Below are 14,072 nucleotides of genomic sequence, written 5' to 3' on the forward strand. Positions count from 1 at the left end.
TAACCCTAACCCTAACCCTAACCCTAACCCTAACCCTAACCCTAACCCTAACCCTAACCCTAACCCTAACCCTAACCCTAACCCTAACCCTAACCCTAACCCTAACCCTAACCCTAACCCTAACCCTAACCCTAACCCTAACCCTAACCCTAACCCTAACCCTAACCCTAACCCTAACCCTAACCCTAACCCTAACCCTAACCCTAACCCTAACCCTAACCCTAACCCTAACCCTAACCCTAACCCTAACCCTAACCCTAACCCTAACCCTAACCCTAACCCTAACCCTAACCCTAACCCTAACCCTAACCCTAACCCTAACCCTAACCCTAACCCTAACCCTAACCCTAACCCTAACCCTAACCCTAACCCTAACCCTAACCCTAACCCTAACCCTAACCCTAACCCTAACCCTAACCCTAACCCTAACCCTAACCCTAACCCTAACCCTAACCCTAACCCTAACCCTAACCCTAACCCTAACCCTAACCCTAACCCTAACCCTAACCCTAACCCTAACCCTAACCCTAACCCTAACCCTAACCCTAACCCTAACCCTAACCCTAACCCTAACCCTAACCCTAACCCTAACCCTAACCCCTAACCCTAACCCTAACCCTAACCCTAACCCTAACCCTAACCCTAACCCTAACCCCTAACCCTAACCCTAACCCTAACCCTAACCCTAACCCTAACCCTAACCCTAACCCTAACCCTAACCCTAACCCTAACCCTAACCCTAACCCTAACCCTAACCCTAACCCTAACCCTAACCCTAACCCTAACCCTAACCCTAACCCTACCAACCCTAACCCTAACCCTAACCCTAACCCTAACCCTAACCCTAACCCAATATAAAGATAACCCTAACCCAATATAAAGATAACCCTAACCCAATATAAAGATAACCCTAATATCAGTAATTCCGTTATCGGTCAAGGCCAGGATGACCGATAATAAAATTATTGGATATGTATTTACATAAAACAACTGGAGACCTTTTTCGCGTATCTTATTTATTATTTTATAATAATGCGATCAAAATTTCGTATATCACTAATTATAAAGCCGACTAAAATTTGCGTATCACTATTATAAAGCGATCAATAACATACATGAAAAAATGTCGCACTTACATGTAACATATACAATAATTATTATTAACATACCATTATTAGCACTTTCATATCTACTTTCTTCATCTATATCATATATTTACCATATAAATAATACAAAAGAAAGAAAAAGTTTGTTTACGGTAAGTGCGTATTTAAATAAGCAATAATGTATTGGTTATTATAAATAAAAATTTAAAATTGTTGATAAATGAGAAGACAATCGTAAGAAAAAGTAACGATAATCTTTTTTTCATAATCTAATTATAGCTTTCAAAAAAAAAGTAAATCACGAGTTTAAATCAATAAATCACATAATCTGTATAAACTGGCGATACGTCGTTATAGCGATAAATAACAATTTTCTAATATATATATATAAAATTAATATTTAAAAAAATTTATTTTGGTTTACTCTATATCACACGTATCACGTAATATTGGATTACTAATTACCGCCATATGACAGATGTGGCAACAGATAAGCGTTTCTGCAAGTGTTTTCTTGCCGTTTTCTCCCTTTTCTTTCATTTCGTTCCCCTTCCCATTTTGTTATCCCCTTCCCTTTCGTCTTCCCGTCCCATTCAACAGTATATGCATAAAAAAATATTTTTTTTTCTTCCAGTCAACAATTACCGTTTAATACTAAAGAAAAAAACGTATTTCGGGTAATTGTTTAACTTGAACCGAATATAAATATTCACTTTATTTATGATTATATTTAATTAAAACACGTTAACAAAATAAGCTTTTTTATAAAGTTCTTTCCTTCAAATTAAATTCCAAAAAATTGATCCATATTACCGATAGTTGTTTCAATTGGAGCATAATTTTTTGCATTACTGGCAGACGCCTTACCACCTTCAAATACATTCCAGTTACCATCATAACCATTTTTTGCAGCAACACACATTATAATAGATTGCGAAGCAAGATAGTATAAGAACATAATTGTATATCAGGTTTTGAAAGATCAAACATTTTAAATGATAGATTTGGAAAATGACCTATATTTGGTGCATTCCATGAACTTAAAATAAAATATAAGTTTGTGGTAATGATGCTAAATTTGCCGTTATACGACGATTATTATTAGACCCATCATCTGATTTTCGATGCTCACTTCAGACTGAAAATCTTAAAAATTCCTAATTACCAAATGTAGCGAATCATCAAATATTTAATCAAAAATAACAATCAGCTCAAAGTGAATCTTCATAAAGCCCATTCAAACAATCTCTTTTTCAGCACCCACACTGGTGCAGTGCTATAATCGAAATAGCATAAGTATCACGGACTGTCGAAGCCCACTTCGATACTTAAATACCGAACTAGTAATCTTGCAAGACGCTATACCCGTAAGTATTTTATTTATGTTTAACATTTTTAGTAAAAGTACTAAATAATCTTTTCATTTGCTTGTTTAAAGGGCTTTTTTTAAAAAAATTTTTTTTTATTAGGGAAACATCACTAACGTTTCCTTTATTTTTTTTATTGTAGGACTTTCTTGGAAAAACGAAATAAAAGGGTAAGTTTTAAGCATTCCGCTTCAAAACTTTTAAAAAAATTTTATTATTTTTTTTTATAAGGAAACATTTTTAACGTTTCCTTTATATCTTTTTTTGGGGGCTTTTTATTTGGGAAATGGAATGCAAAAGATAAGTTTCAAAGCTCCGTTTTAAAACTTTTAAAAATTTTTTTCGTTTTTTTTATAAGGAAACGTATCTAACATTTCCTTTATTTTTTTTTTGTAGGTCTTTTGGCTCATTTTCGTTCCAGAATATTGAAAACTAGAATTTCGAGTCGTACGCTATACTTTGAAACTTTTAAAAAAATAATTTTTTATTTTTCTTTTTGAAACTAACGTTCTATAATTTTTTTTGTAGGACTCGGTGTATTTGATTTGGAAAACGAAATGGTACGCCTCGAAACTTTTTTAAAAAAAATTTTTCTAAGTTTTTTTAAAACGTTACTAATGTTTCCTATAATTTTTTTTTGTAGGTGTTCGGCTTCAGATCTAGATATGATAGTGAATAACTGGATATGGTAAGTTTCGAAGAGTTTCACTTTCTCTTCGAAACTTAAAATCAATTTTTTATTAAGAGACGTTTGCTAACGTCTCCTTCGTCTCATTTATCATTTTTGTAGGATTGGAGTATTGGCTTTGAGAATTAGAATGTGCACCATTCGACAATAAACAATCCAAATCATGTATAACACTTTTATATGAAACAGAATTTTGAAGGTTAACTTCAAAATTTTTTAATTGTTTGTTTTTAACGAAACATGACTAACGTTTCATTTTTTTTTCTTCTTTAGGTTCATGGATTCCTAGACGTTTTCTGAACGGGATTTTGAAGGTAAAACTTTGAAATCTTTGATTTTTTTAAAGAAATGATACTAACGTTTCTTTCTCATTCGTTTTGGTAGAATGGTGAGTTTCGCAATAGACATTGCGAAACTTGTATTTTTTTTTAAAAAACGTTTACTAACGATTCTTTTCTTATTTTTGTAGGTCTACAGATTTTTGGGTAGACAAAATGGTAAGTTTAACCGTTGTGAAACTCTATTTTATAATTTTTTTTTAAGAAACGTTGACTAACGTTTCTTTTCTTATTTTGTAGGTTTACGGGTTTTCAGATAAAATGGTGAGTTTCGCAATATCCGTTGCAAAACTTTGATTTTATAATTTTTTTTTAAGAAACGTTGACTAACGTTTCTTTTCTTATTTTGTAGCCTACGGATTTTATGTGAGTTTTCAGAACATCCAGTTGCGAAACTTTGATTTTATAATTTTTTTTTAAGAAACGTTGACTAACATTTCTTTTCTTATTTTGTAGGTCTACGGGTTTTCAGGTAAAATGGTGAGTTTCACAACATCCGTTACGAAACTTTGATTTTTTTTTATTGTTAAAGAAATGTGAGTACATGACTAACATTTTTTTTTCATTTTTTAGGTCTACAGGTTTTCGGTAAGTAGAATGGTTACATAAAGATGTGATATGTAATTATTTTTAGAAGGTTGTAAGGTTGCAACTATTACAACATACATACAACACTTTTGTTGTAATTGCAATACAATATTATAATTATTATATAGTATTATAATACTTTTAGTATTGTAATTATTATATAGTGTTGTAATTATTTTTAATTATACAAATATGTATTATAATATATTAATAATTATTTCTTTTTATGATGATATTTATTCTATAAAAACTTATTTTTGTAATTTTTATTTTTCAAAAAGAAAATTTTTGAATAATCATAAGTGTTGTAATATTACAACACTTTAACTTTAAAAGTAGTAATAGATTGCAACCCTTACTATTACAACATAAGGTAGTAATTATCAATTACATACTACATCTTTATGGTTACATTCCCACCTTGTTATTGTTGTATCACCAGGGGCGCTATGTCAACGGAAATTTAGTATGTTGATCGCTTAAAAATCATGGAAATCCAATTATAACAAGAGGGATTAATTTTTAAACATTTGACAATTTACATTACTGAGAAATATCAATTTGTAGTGTAGTAGGACCCCGAACATTATATATAAAACTCAGATCTAAACTCAGATTTTTTAATATAACTTTATACACATAGTTTTATTAAAAGCTTTATACAAAATCGGCATATAAGTTTAAATTTTACTATAAAATATACAATTTCAGATCTGAGTTTATGTAAAATCAAATTTTTATTTAATATTTAATAATTACATCAGTTTTGTGTAATTATACAAATTATTTCTTCTTTTTTAAAAAAATTGTAGCAAGCTTTTGCTTTATCTAATAATTGAAGAGTATTGTCAAATATCTGTATATCCTGCATATCTAAATGATAAAGAACATTTTTTGGACACTGATGTGTAATTAAAATATGACCTCCTTCAATCTCAGCTGAAAAAATATTGCGAATAGGAGTAAAAACTTTTAGAGTTAAATATGATATATTTTCAATATCTGTAATTGGTTCCTGATTATAAAAATGATATCTATATGCTTCGTAAAAACTAGAAATTACTTGTCCAATACAAAGTTGTATTCCATAATAAGCTATAACATAATCTTGTTCATTAAGAGGATTGTCCTGATTAATATTTGCAAATTCTATATTTTTAACTATAAATAAAATTGAATTAAAAAATTAAAATTTTAATAAATATTAATATAAAGAAATTTAAACTTACTTAAATTTCGATTACTAGATAAAATTTTTTGCCGTTTATTTGATTGTTCTTTTTCGTAAAAATTGGCAATAGATTGACTTATAAGTTTTCGTTCATTCTTTCATCTTTTTTCTCGTTGTTTAATAAACCGCATTTCAGCATTTTCATTTTTAGTAAAAAATGAAACAATATGATTTGCTTGATTAGGATTAATTGAAGTTGAATTGATTATTCTTGTATTATTTGTCTTGATTGTCCGTTCAATATTACGAGAAGTATATGCATTATGCTTTTCACGTCGATAAATCATTTCTTGAAAATCAATTCTATTTTTAGTAACAAATATCATATCATCGAAATCTTAAAATAATTTAAAAAAAAAAAATTTAGATTTTTCTAAAAAGCAAGTTTTAATATATATAATAAAATATAGCAACCTGTGCTGATTGTATTTTCTGTTTCTTCTAAATCAATAAAAGAAAGTTGTTTTCTACATTCATTTAAAGATGAGTTTCTATTTTCTTCATCTATATTCATTTCATTTCTTTCATTTTCTCTCTGTCTTAAAAGGTCCACTTCTTTAACAGCATGACTAATTACTTGAGAAAGGCTACTATTTAATAGATTTTTATTCGAATTCTCACTATCCTGCATATTTTCATCATTTGAACCAGAAATTTCCATATCATTAGAAGTTATTAAGACATATGGCCAAAATGAATTAATAGGTACAATGTCAAGTGTTAACATTCCCAAATATTCGGCAATATTGCATGCTATTTGACGTGATTGATCAAATATACGATGAATTTGATCATCATCTGGCCAGGTTCGTAACAGATTAATTTGATCATTTTCGATAAAATTTTGATTATATTCGAATTGGTACCCTAAAATAAGTTGAATAAATTAATTTTATATATACTGATATATATTATAACACATATAAAAAAGTGTTTCCTTCACCTTCACACACAGATTTATCTTTATTAAAAGATATTTCCTTTGAGTTTAATGCTTTTGTATAGTGACCTATTTTCAGTACCATTTCTAACAACTCTGTGAAGTCAAAATCAACATTAATCTGTCGTGCTGCATCAAAAAAATGCTCACACTGTCACACATTTCCAAACTATGTATCTAAGGAACAAGAGGATATTGATTATAGAAATCTCTATGAGCTTTTACAAGTAAAACCATTGATTCAGCTAGTGAAGTAAGTATTGCAAATGTTTGAAGTGCAATAAAGTTTTGGTTGATAGAAATAAATTCAGGGTATTTTCATGCTAATGTGTTTATATGGAATCGCCAAATTTGTAAAAAAAAATAGGATATCATCACCATTCTTATTCGTTCAATAGGGGTAATATTTCGATTCAAATAACTGTCAACTAATTCGCCTACATCATCAATAAAAGGTAATTAATTTCAATTCATCATTTTATCATAAAATGTTTGAATATTTACCAATTATAAATAAATATATAAATGTTCCTTCAAATTCAGGTTTAATTTCATTATTAGAATCGAGACAACACATCAGATTTTTAGGACAGAAAATTTGATAAGCAGCGCCATCGTCTTGTCGATCAAGTTTATATATGTCACTTTTATACATAGGACTTTCAGAGTGAATGAGCAATTTCGCAAAATGTCCAAATCCCACAGTAGAACGATTAAGTGTAAGAACCCGTGCACCTGACATTGCTGCATTATGTCCCATTTTCTTTGCATGTTTGGGATCCTGGATTCGTATTACTGGTCTGACATTTGGAAAAATTGGACAATTAAAATCAATATTGTATGGTGCGTAACTTATTCTAAGTCTACTGGGAGTTGATATTTGTTGAACTTGGGTTTGCGCATTAAATTCAACTTGTGCACCATCAGAGCCAATCGAAATTATGTGTAACTTAAGTTCTTGTGCAAAAGCTGAGAGTAATTTATAGCAGCGTTTTCGGTACTTGAAATTCGAACAAACGACTCAAACGACAAGTCATTTGTCATTTGTCATTTGCAACTCAAATGACCTGTCATTTAAGTCATTTGAAAAATATTAAATATTCTGAGAATTTTTATTAATTATTTTGTTTATTTTAATTAAGAAAACAAAAATATTAAAACAAAATTGGTTTAATATATATAATCAAAAAAGTTCCAATAGTAGTAAAGATTTTTTAATCACGTGATTTTGTTATTATTTTACAGGTTATTATTTGTTAATAATATTATTATAGACAGGATTATTTCACTTATAATTATTTCACTAATGATCATTTTATCCACACAGATAAAAGTTAATTGATTTTGCAATAAAATATTTAACTGTAACACATGTAGTGGATACTATTTTTCACCATTTTATATATAATTGTTGTCTTTATTTAATCATAAGATGGCCATAATATTTATTTATGCATATAATTATATAATAAAATTATATATAATAAATAACATATCAGATATTATCACTTTAATAATTATGGTTGTGTTATTTATTATTTTCAGATTACAGTAAAAAATAAATAATTTGGTGAAATTGATTCTGTTTGTGATTATTTCGATTATGTCCTTCTTTTTTTGTACATCACGTGATTATAAATTGTCCAATAATCTTTAAATATTTTAATAACAAATGACCAAATGACAAAGGACGCAAATGACAGTCAAATGATACCCAATCATTTGGCATTTGTCATTTCGTGAATAATTCAACCAAATGACTCCTAATCCGAAAAATGGTCAAATGACCAGGTCATTTCCGAACACTGATTTATGTATATCCAATATTGATTCTGTTTTATCAGATCCAAGATTAGGAAGAAGGCCAATAATAACAGAAGAAAATTTCGGCGATGGGACCTAATAATTATGTGATTTAAGTTATCAACTGGTATTAACCCTAATGAATTATTAATCTCAATTTTAACTTACTTGTAATATATATGCTCTCACATATTTGGCAACAGCATTATTTTCTTTAATTTTATTAATTGTGATTGAAATATCATCATATGTATTAATATTTGTTTCATTATTTGAAAATGTAGAGCCAATAATACATCCCATTTGTGATGAATATCGAAGACGAGGTCTTAATTTAGTATTGTCTGACATGGTCGCAATTGGCCTATTATAACCAACAGAGTCCAAAAATCGTTTGAACCAAACCACATTTTCAAAACAGAGAGTTGGATTTGTTAGCATGTCTTCAGAATTAGAACGCAAACGCCTAAAAGTAAGAAATCGTTGTTATAACATATGTAATATATTTATTATACAATAAATATATGTTTTCATACCTAATATTTTGAATTGTTAACCCCTCTAGATTTTGCCGGAATAAATCTAATACACGAGGACTATAGGTACCAAGAATCACAAGAAAATTTTTAAACTCCTCGTTATATTTCAAATTTCGTGTAGTTATATTTTTTTCTTTTCGAATTACAGCTTGTAGCATGATATTACAAAGACCCTCAAAAACTGGCTTTTTATCAAAAGCACCTTAGATTCCTTTTTCTGCCAATTTTAGCCAAACATCAGATACTATATTGGATTCGTTATCTTTGATTATTGACCAAATGATAGTAAAGTCAGAATACTTCAGGTAATTTTTTAGAGGGTCATTTTCGAAATAATGTTTTGGGGTATGTTTTAGCTTTGAAGTGAGTGGTTTTACTATAGCAATTCGATTTTGTAAAATTTTATTATATTTTAAACTAAAACACTCATTACAAATCGTTTGATTAGTATATCCCTCACATTTCATAGAACGAACACAATTACCTTGATTGAATTAATAAAAAATAATTAATCAAAACTTTCTTGTATTATTATACAACTAAAAACAGGGTTGACTTACAATCACGATCAATTTTCCATACTGCTTCTGCATATAATTGACGATTCAACCAACATTTTTGTGAACAATCCAATTTCTTACGTGAAAAATTTTTTGGAAAAAGATTTGGAAAAAGTTCCTTTGCAATAACTTCAACTCTTCTGGTTCCACCAAATTGAGCAGGAGTACGACTGACATATTTAAAGATAACATTAGATCTAAGTCCAGGACAAGGTTTTCGTTTATTTTTTGATGAGGTTATCATATCATCATCACTTAAAATTTCATCTTCACAATCAGTTTCCACATCACTTATTTCGTCAACATTAAACAAATCATCGTCATCCATTTTTTCATCATCATCACTTTCCCATTCTTCAGCACTGCTAACATCATCATTTTTAATTTTTTTTGATTTAGAAACTGGTTTAAAATAATTTAGGATTGACTGAACTCCTTGCTTAGCCAAACATCCTTTACCGTCAACATGAATATTTAAAAAAGTTTCATCATAGCGATGACTCAGTTTGATAGCTTTGCCACAACAACAAATAACTTTTTTCATTCGAACAATATGAGCACAATATGGATGTTTTGCAAGTCTCTCTTTACTATATTTCCAAGGTAGTGGCATTTTTCAAGAAAAATGTATAATAAATTTTTTTTTTCTGATCCATTTTTTTTTATTTTTACAGTAAGACAAGTAAGACAATAATCGTAGAATTAGAGTATTGTAGTGAACTTGTATAAACAAATCCCCTATTCGTAAACAAAATCCCCTATTTGTAAACAAATCCCCTATTCGATCTATAATTTTTGAAAAGCGTGTGAATTTTTTTTAGATAAATGTTTATTTTATTTCGCTTTATATATACATATATATTTATTTATTTATTATATAATACTTTATACAAAATAAAATCTAACTTGCTTTAAAAATCATCATTATTATACAAACAAATATCTGACTTATCGAATAATTACCAATTGGCTATACAAATTCAAACACATGACTTATCGGAAAATTACATAGTAAGTCTATACAAAATCGGATCCCAGTATTATATATAATGTTCGGGGTCCTAGTGTAGTTAGATAATGAGTGTATTTAATGTATTGTACTATATATATAAATAAATTTACAATATTTTACGATTAATAAAATTTTTGTTAATAAATTTATCATACGATAACTAAAAAATACCATTGCTATACGTGTTTTTAATATCAATATACATGTTTTTATACATTATATACACGTTATTAAACTAGTGTTGTTTTACTGTATGTTGTTTTACACATAAAACACTGTTGCACTACGTGTTTTTCAACATTTTTAAGTGGTGTTGATTGACAAAGAGTTCATATCTCTACACTTTTTGGTGTTGAACAACATATGGCGTTTTTCAACACTTTATACGTCTGTTTAAAACTTGTTGATGTCACAGGATATCTCGGCTGCTTCCAAATTACATGGCCCCTCCTCAAATTCTCCTACTACTACTACTTCTTCACAATTGCACAACTCTTCTTTGGTGACAGTTTCTTAGAATTCCTGGATTTCTTGGATATCCTCTTCTATAATTCGGGGTGGATCATAGATCTTGCACTTGGATTTTCTGCGCCGCTTAACAGTTCAACCTCTTAGGATTTCTTTCTGATAACGGACTGGATTTTTGGATGTTGGATAGTTGACTCACACTGGCCTTCGGGTAAAGTTGGGGTATGCGATTCTGTAATAATTTAGTTTTCTTTGCTTTAATTTTATTTTAATTTAGATTTCTTTATTTGTATGAGTCGTGAAGCTACTTTTTATTTTTTATAAGTTTATTTTCTTATTTTTGTAATATTGTTCGATCATTCTTTCGAAATTAAAATATAAATAAAAGATAAAGTCAAAAGACTGTTTGCACAGGAAAAGGATAAAACTACCACCATTCGATTCGTCTCAATGAGACGATTCTAACAAGCTATAATACATCTTTGTACGATTATTAGATGCCAAGTTATTTAATATATTCTTTATATAACTGTGATTATAAATGGTTCTTTTTAATATAAAATTTTTGAGGATAGGTGTGATAGTGACTATAGATAGATTGTGACTATATAGGATAGATTTTAATAATAAAGTGTTTTGAACATTCAACTGGTATGACTATATAGTAGAATGTGACTATAACGGGAATGACTATAGAGGGAGTTGACTGTATATGCAGGATTTCACTTAGCAAATCTCTAACATCACCTTTTTCACCATAGTATTGATAATCTTTTATGCTAAGTTCCTGGATATTGGGATAAGCTTGTAGCATTTTTACAATACAGATGGGCCATAATTTTACTTCATCTATATTAAGCTTTCTGATATATTTTCCGCATACTGTTTCTGGTTTTGTAAGATGTTTATACATTTGGAACTCCTTCACATTATAGCGGTTATAAAGGTCTACTTCACCCCATAGGAGAGAGTTTGCTACTATAGCCCATTTTCGACACACTAAAGCATATTTTTGAAGATAATACCAACGGTAGTAAATGCCTTCATATGTAGTTTTGAATATCTTTTCTAAAAGTTCAGAAGGTAAGCTATTATTTGTCATGGTATCTCATATAAGATATTGATGAAGAAATTTTATTTAATTAAATTTTTTCTTAGAATAAGATAATTTGAACATTTCTTTTCTTTTAATAGAAAAACTAGATATGATTACTTTTAGTGAACTTACTCCATCTCTTACTGTTACTGAGTTTATAATCAATGTTGAAGGGCTTGATTACACAGTGCTTGGTAATAAGCTTGAACCTACTAAGGATGTTATTGCCATTAATAGCAACTTTATTCATAAAGCTTTTGAGGGTTAAAATAGATGGTGACGTACAGAGGATGGTAGTACTTTTAATGCATACATTGAGTTTGTTATCATCTTAGCTGATACTGTACATACTATTCGTTATTTTCCTAAATCTGGTAGTATACAAGTTTTCGGGTCTTTTAATCCTGTTGCTATCTTCTTACGTTATCTTTCTGAATGTTCTCTACCTGAGTTTTCTTCTGTAGAACTTGTGGGTGAAAATAAGGCTCTCCTACGCAATTATAAATTTGTGATTAATATCGGGAATGATAAGTTTATTAATCTTTCTACCTTAGCATATGCTTTAGAGTCTATAGATGGATTCGTGAGATTCTCCCCTTTCTGATAAAGTATATTAAGAATGATGCGGATGATATTCATTCTAAAATTACTATAGTCTTCACTTTAAAGATTCGGGTACATATTTGGCCTAAATCTGGTAAGGTTAATATATTTGGCACTAAGACTGAATTGGATGCTAATATGGTTTATAAATTCTTATAGAAGTTGTTCTTTAATCCATATGATTTTGAGGATTTTATTTGTGATGCATCTATTCCAGATTGTGAGAGGTAAAAAAATGGTTTCACTGAGAACTAACAACCCTCTATTTGTAAAATCCAGCAATCACATTTCTAACTTTTTGTTGGCATAAGACATTCATCACATAGAGTTATAGCCAACTCATTTTTTAACCTATCCAGTTAACTCTCAGTAGTCGGTGCAAGATTCTGGTAGTATTCATTGAATTCATTCTGCTCTTCTTCATCTATGTCTTCATCTATGTCTTCATCTGTGTCTTCATCCATATCTTCATCTTCTTTAATATGGTAGATGCTGAATTCATTTCTATATTCATCATTAAGATGTGTGAATATTCTTTGTATATTGTAATCTATAATGTTGAATGTTGTAGGTTTCTTTTTTGATAATATTTCTACTAAATCTAATAATGCATATGCTAATTTTTTATTCTCTGAGAAGTTCTTAATGATATCTGAAAATCTTTCATATATTGCCATCTCATCTGGTAGAATAGAATATCTTACTCGTGATAAAAGTCATAGATGTATCCATATATCATCACCTTCTAACATCTCATCAAATATTTCTACTAGCTCTCCTATTCCAGATACTAACATACTTTCTTTGCTAAATTCAGAATCTAAAGTTTTTAAATATGCTATATCTAAATACCACATTATTTCCTTTACCCATTCTTCTATGTTGAGTTCAAACTAACCTAGTATACGTCTTAGTAATGGTCTTAAACTTTTTATATATGAATCTTTTATTCAATTACATTTTTTCTCAGTATAAGGGTAATTGCTTGCTTTGCTATTTCCGCTCTATTGACTTCAGGGCTAGTTTCCTGGATGGGTTAATATTTCCTTACCTTTTTTGGCTCCATTGGCTTTGAAATCCTATTTCTTGTTCGGTTGGGTGTAAGTAGGTGAAAATATAAATGGGTGATATAGATTATGAAATAAGTAGGATATAAGTGAATTAGATTATGAGATAAGTAGGATATAAGTAGGTAAAAATATAAATTGGTGAATTAGATTATAAAATAAGTAGGATATAAGTAGGTGAAAATATAAATATGTGATTTAGATTATGAGATAAGTAGGTGAGCCAGAATTGGGGTTTTTATACTACTAGAAGCTGGTGGATAAAACGTAGAAGAAAGTGGTGGTGATAAAAAAGAGAGAGAAAGTGAAGGTGAAGAAGCAGCAGCAGAAATTGAAATTCAGGATGATTTCAATTCTAAAGAAGCAGCAGCAGAAATTGAAGTTCAGAATGATTCCGATTCTAAAGAAGTAGTAGCAGAAATTGAAATTTGGGATGATTCTGATTCCGATATAGATGAAGATTTAGAACATCAACTCTTAGATTTATTTTGTAAAAGATATAAAAAAACAGGCGAAACAGATAGTAATAAGGATGAAGAATTAGAATGCAATCTTATACATGAAATAAGAAGTAAGTACAAGCGTAAAAAGAGGAAGAGACAACTACTACAACAAAAAAAACTACAACAACAACAATAATAAAAACAGCAGCAAAAAGAAAAAGAA

The 14,072-nt window shown here is 29.3% G+C and overlaps 3 protein-coding genes across 3 annotated transcripts; 1 reads left to right on the plus strand and 2 right to left on the minus strand.

Annotated features, from left to right (window-relative positions):
• Positions 1-4,847: 4,847 nt before the first annotated feature.
• OCT59_023358 (uncharacterized protein) lies at positions 4,848-6,045 on the minus strand (the record flags this gene model as incomplete). The annotated part of the gene is made up of 3 exons (XM_066134626.1): positions 4,848-5,248; positions 5,566-5,655; positions 5,733-6,045. The coding sequence occupies 3 exons, from the start codon at positions 6,043-6,045 to the stop codon at positions 4,848-4,850; spliced, it is 804 nt and encodes a 267-aa protein (XP_065990729.1).
• Positions 6,046-12,698: 6,653 nt separating this feature from the next.
• OCT59_023359 (uncharacterized protein) lies at positions 12,699-13,196 on the minus strand (the record flags this gene model as incomplete). The annotated part of the gene is made up of 2 exons (XM_066134627.1): positions 12,699-13,021; positions 13,082-13,196. The coding sequence occupies 2 exons, from the start codon at positions 13,194-13,196 to the stop codon at positions 12,699-12,701; spliced, it is 438 nt and encodes a 145-aa protein (XP_065990730.1).
• A 263-nt stretch (positions 13,197-13,459) lies between these two features.
• Positions 13,460-14,045, plus strand: OCT59_023360 (uncharacterized protein; the record flags this gene model as incomplete). The annotated part of the gene is made up of 2 exons (XM_025328668.1): positions 13,460-13,484; positions 13,678-14,045. 2 exons carry the CDS (start codon positions 13,460-13,462, stop codon positions 14,043-14,045), a joined length of 393 nt encoding a protein of 130 aa, XP_025165583.1.
• Positions 14,046-14,072: the final 27 nt, after the last annotated feature.

This window comes from Rhizophagus irregularis, chromosome 4 (assembly GCF_026210795.1).
Source record: "Rhizophagus irregularis chromosome 4, complete sequence".
Lineage (NCBI taxonomy): Eukaryota > Fungi > Glomeromycota > Glomeromycetes > Glomerales > Glomeraceae > Rhizophagus > Rhizophagus irregularis.